General features: G+C 39.1%; 1 protein-coding gene across 5 annotated transcripts in view; it reads right to left on the bottom strand.

The window, feature by feature from the left end:
• The window catches only part of LOC119598681 (multidrug resistance-associated protein 1-like), a 36,970-nt gene that overhangs the window by 2,154 nt on the left and 29,816 nt on the right, over window positions 1–5,000 (bottom strand). For all 5 annotated transcript variants that reach the window (XM_037948409.1, XM_037948411.1, XM_037948410.1 and 2 more), the window contains 8 exons: window positions 4,625–4,952; window positions 4,078–4,298; window positions 3,304–3,484; window positions 2,413–2,521; window positions 1,990–2,116; window positions 1,543–1,632; window positions 643–795; window positions 197–355 (listed from right to left, as the gene is read on the bottom strand). In XM_037948409.1, coding sequence (XP_037804337.1) covers window positions 197–355; window positions 643–795; window positions 1,543–1,632; window positions 1,990–2,116; window positions 2,413–2,521; window positions 3,304–3,484; window positions 4,078–4,298; window positions 4,625–4,952 — 1,368 coding nt within the window. The remainder of the gene's footprint in view (window positions 1–196; window positions 356–642; window positions 796–1,542; window positions 1,633–1,989; window positions 2,117–2,412; window positions 2,522–3,303; window positions 3,485–4,077; window positions 4,299–4,624; window positions 4,953–5,000) is intronic.

Here is a 5,000-nt window from a genome sequence, read left to right as displayed (position 1 = left end):
AAAAAATAAAAGAAAAATAAATAAATAAATAAAAATATAATAAAAAAAAAAATAAAATAAAAAAATAATAAATATGTATATATATATATATATATAATATATATATATATATATATATATATATATATATATATATCAATAACGCAATAAGGGACACAGCAGAACATCCAGAGCAACTGTAGCAACCACGACTGACCTGCGGAATAATGCTGACTCGACCCCTCAGGTCATGCAAGCCGACGTCAGCGATGTTGACCCTGTCGATGGCGATTTCTCCCGCTGACGCCTCGATCAGCCGGAACAGCGCCACAGTGAGGGAGGACTTGCCCGCCCCCGTCCGCCCCACGATCCCCACCTGTTGCGCGAAGACGAAAGCAAATCGTTCTCTTGACGAAAGCAAATCGTTCTCTTATTCCTTTTGTTTGCTTTGATTGTTATTATAACTGTTCATGTATGTTATTTGTTTATCTTGTTTTGATTTGTGTTTATTGCTTTGAGCTATTTCTCCCTTTTCATTTTGGTTATTTCGGTATTTTGATTCAGTTATTTTTCTGTGTATTTATTTTCACATGTTCATTTACTTCTACTTATTTGATACTCTCTACGGATTTTTATCTATTTACCTATTTCATCCTGTCTCACCTTTTCGGCCGGCCTGAAGGAGCACGTGATGCCCTTGAGGACGAGGTCGAGGCCGGGCCTGTAGCGCGTCTGGTAGTTCCTGAAGGAGACGCGGCCTTCGTCGGGCCACGAGGCGGGCGTGTCGGGCGCCGTCCAGGCTGCCTCGCGCTCATTCTGGAAAGAAATGTTGAGAAATGCTGACGTTAATTTCTAATAATGTCTAGGGGTCGATAAAAAAAAGAAACAAATAACTAAGAGAACGTAAGATATAATAAACGTGAATGTTTATCAATGTAATTACACATGCGCTGTTACAGTTGTGTGAATGGACCCCATTTAATCTAGAATTCTTAGGATTCAAGATAAAGCTCTAAACAAATATGTATACTGATATGACCAAAGTGAATGAAAAACGAAATGGGAATGTTATAGACGTTGCCAAAGGTCACGAAATGTAATCATGGAAAAATAACCAACTAGGGCATTACATTTTACACTATCAATCGAAGAACTACCCTTGCCTCGGTATAAAAATATTCCATACATGATCCATGTTTAAGATCTACAATATTTCATAGCAAATTCCAAGAAAAGAGGAAAGGAAACGTCGACTGGTACTTGACCAACTCAAATAAAATCCACGAGAAAAATTACAATACTCAGTTTCGTCTGAAGTAACTCGACCAGACCTTGAATTACTCCGATTAACTAAGTTTCTTTTTCTGTTATAATAATTTGACAATTAATGCACATGTTTACATATGTTTGAAATTTCAGAATGCATTTACAATATTTTAAATGAAGTTTTTAATTTCTTGCTTTAACACTTTTTTTTCCAAAATGACGGCGAATCGGAATACTCCAGTTGCCAGTGAGTTGCCAATTTCTCTTTTCCAGAGGTTAGTGACTCCATAACCTTACCTCGAGGTACTCATTAATCCTCTCCACGGAGACGACGTTAGCCTCGACCTCGGAGGCCACGCGCACCACCCAGTTCAGGATGAGGTTGACCTGAAACGGGGACGAGGGTAATCTGTAGCTTGTATATCTCTTTCTCTGATTTCTACCGTTGTTTTAATTTGTACGTTGGTATGAAGGGCTGTATATCTGTGTCTGCGTGTATCTCTATACCTGTATGTATATCTTTTCCTCTTTCTGCCCCTCTTATGTGTGTCTATATCTCTATCTGTCTGTTTCTTTCTCTGTTTCAGTGTCTTTGTCTCTCTTCTCTGTGTGTCTCTTTCTCTCCCTTTCCACCAACATTGCCTGGCGCTTCCCTTTCTCATTATACTTCTCCCCTCCCCTCCTCCTCCCACATCTATAACCGTATAACACACAATTCCTTCCTACTCTCAGACCTCTACTTACACTAATAGCATAGGTAACAGACAGACCCACGACGCCAGAGCTGATGTAGCCCCTCCCTGCAACACCGACGATTGCAGCAGCGAAGGTGATTGCATTGCCCATCATCTCCAGGATGACTGAAACCCACCTGAGGAGCAAGGGAACCACACGGAAACTACGGTTAGCTTTGCTGGGTACATGGAGTAAGTGAGCTGTGTTTTTGTCCAGATGACATGATTCATGTACGTTAGTATATTCATTTTTGTATCTTATTTTATTCTGTTGTGTATATTTATCACAATCTATAAGTCGTGTTTTCGAATATATATGTATGGGACATCTCTGTTCCTCTGCCATAATTATTATTTCTTTACTCCAACAAATTAGTTTATAAAAAAAAGTATGTAAATATATAATCAATAAATGTTTGCCTTTCTAAATTACCTATTCACTGCGGCATTCGTGTAAGTAGCTTTTAGAGAAAACTCAATCTTCCTTTGGGATTCTTCGTTGAATTCTTCCTGTCTCTTGTAGGCTCGGATTACTGTCACCCCTGTAAAGGACTGTTAATCAATCATCGTTTCGTAACGGATAAAAATGTGAACAGCAAAATAATAACATGGTTGGTGGAGACTATATGGCACAGAAAAAAAAAGAAAGAAAACGTTAACATGCAATAAATGTAGTAAAAGTGATAGATGACTGATCGTGTTCATTACAAAACACGACATTACATCAGCACACGATTTTGCGATCGTTAGTCGGCTAATCCTGTTCAAAATGTTAGAGGACTACGTTTGGGGGAATTGGTTGAAAAAGGAGACAAATATGGGCTCATCGATATATTAAGAAGAGGTAATGGGGCATCCAGGAAGGTCCTAAATATCTACATTCTCTATCCTGAAGATTTCACCCCATACCTACCCCCCCCCCCCCAAAAAAAAAAAAAAAAAAAAAAAAAAAAAAAAAAAAAAAAAAAAAAATATATATATATATATATATATATATATATATATATATATATATATATATATATATATATTATATATTTTGGGTGTGTGTGTGTGTGTGTGTGTGTGTGTGTGTGTGTGTGTGTGTGTGTGTGTGTGTGTGTGTGTGTGTGTGTGTGTGTGTGTGTGTGTGTGTGCATTAATATATATATATATATATATTATGCATATATATACATATATATACGTATATATATATATATATATATATATATATATATATATATATATATATATATATATATATATATATATATATATGCCTTTCTTCCTGAATCTTTTAAATGCCATTTCCTCCATTTTCTCAACCCCAAGGTCCACCCACCCTGGAGAGTTTCACCGAAGTGGGAATAGATGGGGGACTTGGACACGGACTCAATGCGCTTCAGCTGTCTGGAGGAGGCGATGTAGATGACCTGGACGAGGTAATAGAGCAGCATCACAGGCAGAACGAAGAGGCCGGCGGCGGGGGTGGCGGCCACGATCACTATCAGGGTGGCAACTACCTGCAGGTCAGGAAAGTACACATACTTGTGTATGTTATTATTGTGTATATGTGTATTCATACATAAATTCATGTACATGAACAATTCTGTAGGTAAGTAGTGGAGTACAGATAGATATATGTACAGATAGGTTTCTGGATCTATAGACATATAAAGAAATGTGGATAGATATACAAGTAACTATGAGCATCACACGTATTCAGTTCTTTATGAAGCCATATGTAAATAAAAACAATACAAAACTAGACAATTCATTAAAAAAACACACACAAATCGATTATCGAGTTTGCTAAATTACCCAAACATTCTACATTTTCATTCTAACCTCCTTTCTTATATTAATGGTCACCTAAATATGGTATAAATGAATACACACGCGAACATAATACCAACAACCTAATGCCCATTCTGACAGTCGTATATCCACCCAAATAACCTTATATCAACCCAAACAACCACATTCCAATCCAAAACGACCCGGTTCCCAGACCGAAACAACCTACTTCTAATTTCCAACCTAAACCCACAGATAATCTCCCTCTAACCCCAAGCAGCCGAACGCCAACCCACAAACAATTTCTCTCGACCCCAACCTGCATGAAACAACCGACGAAGTTCCTCAGATTATCAGGAAAGGTGTTGTCCAGGACGTTGATGTCCTTGCTGAACCTGTTGATGATCCTCCCGCTGGGGTTGGTGTCGAAGAAGCTCATGGGCAGACGCACGACGCTGTCCAGGAGGCGCTGATGGAGGACCCGCGAAGAGCGAAGGCAGCCCAGCATCAGCGTCAGCATCCCCAGGAACAAGAAGAAGGCTGCAAGGCGAGAGGAGATGGAGGCGACGGTGAAGCAGGCTGGGATTCGCTTTGACTTTGGTCTGGTTGATGGTGGTGGTGATGATGGCGGCGATGATGATGATGATGATGATGATGATGATGATGATGATGATGATGATGATGATGATGATGATGATGATGATGATGATGATGATGATGATGATGATGATGATGATGATGATGATTAATAATGATTAAAAATGATAATAACATTGATAACAATGAAGATAACAATTACAAAAAAAAATTAAGACTACGTTCTCATATGTTACTATACCACGCTAAATCCCATAAAGAGAACTTACCTTGAGCAATACCAAAGGCCCCATAAAGTGTAAGAAAAAGTCCCCTTGAAACACTGGAATCATCGGAGGTGATATTTACACTGTCCGATTTCGTCTTGAAAACAGAGGTGGTGTTGTGGTCATACGTGTTGTTTACAAAGGTCGTGCTGAAGACAGAGGTGTTGTAGGGGAGAGCAGAGGTGTTGAAGACTGAGGTATTGCTCAGAGCAGAGTTAGTGCTGGGGTTATAAGTGGTGTTGAGTGTCGAAGTGGTATTAAGAGCAGGATCATTGACGGCGTTGGGGCTAGACCAGTGCGACAGCCATATGTTGCTTCCTGCAATGCTAGCCTGAAAGAGGAGACCGAATTTCTTACTGTATATCATCGACCTATATGT

This window comes from Penaeus monodon, chromosome 41 (assembly GCF_015228065.2).
Source record: "Penaeus monodon isolate SGIC_2016 chromosome 41, NSTDA_Pmon_1, whole genome shotgun sequence".
NCBI classification, from domain to species: Eukaryota; Metazoa; Arthropoda; class Malacostraca; order Decapoda; family Penaeidae; genus Penaeus; species Penaeus monodon.
Note: the sequence above shows the minus strand (reverse complement) of the source record. Positions and strands in the feature narration are given on the sequence as shown.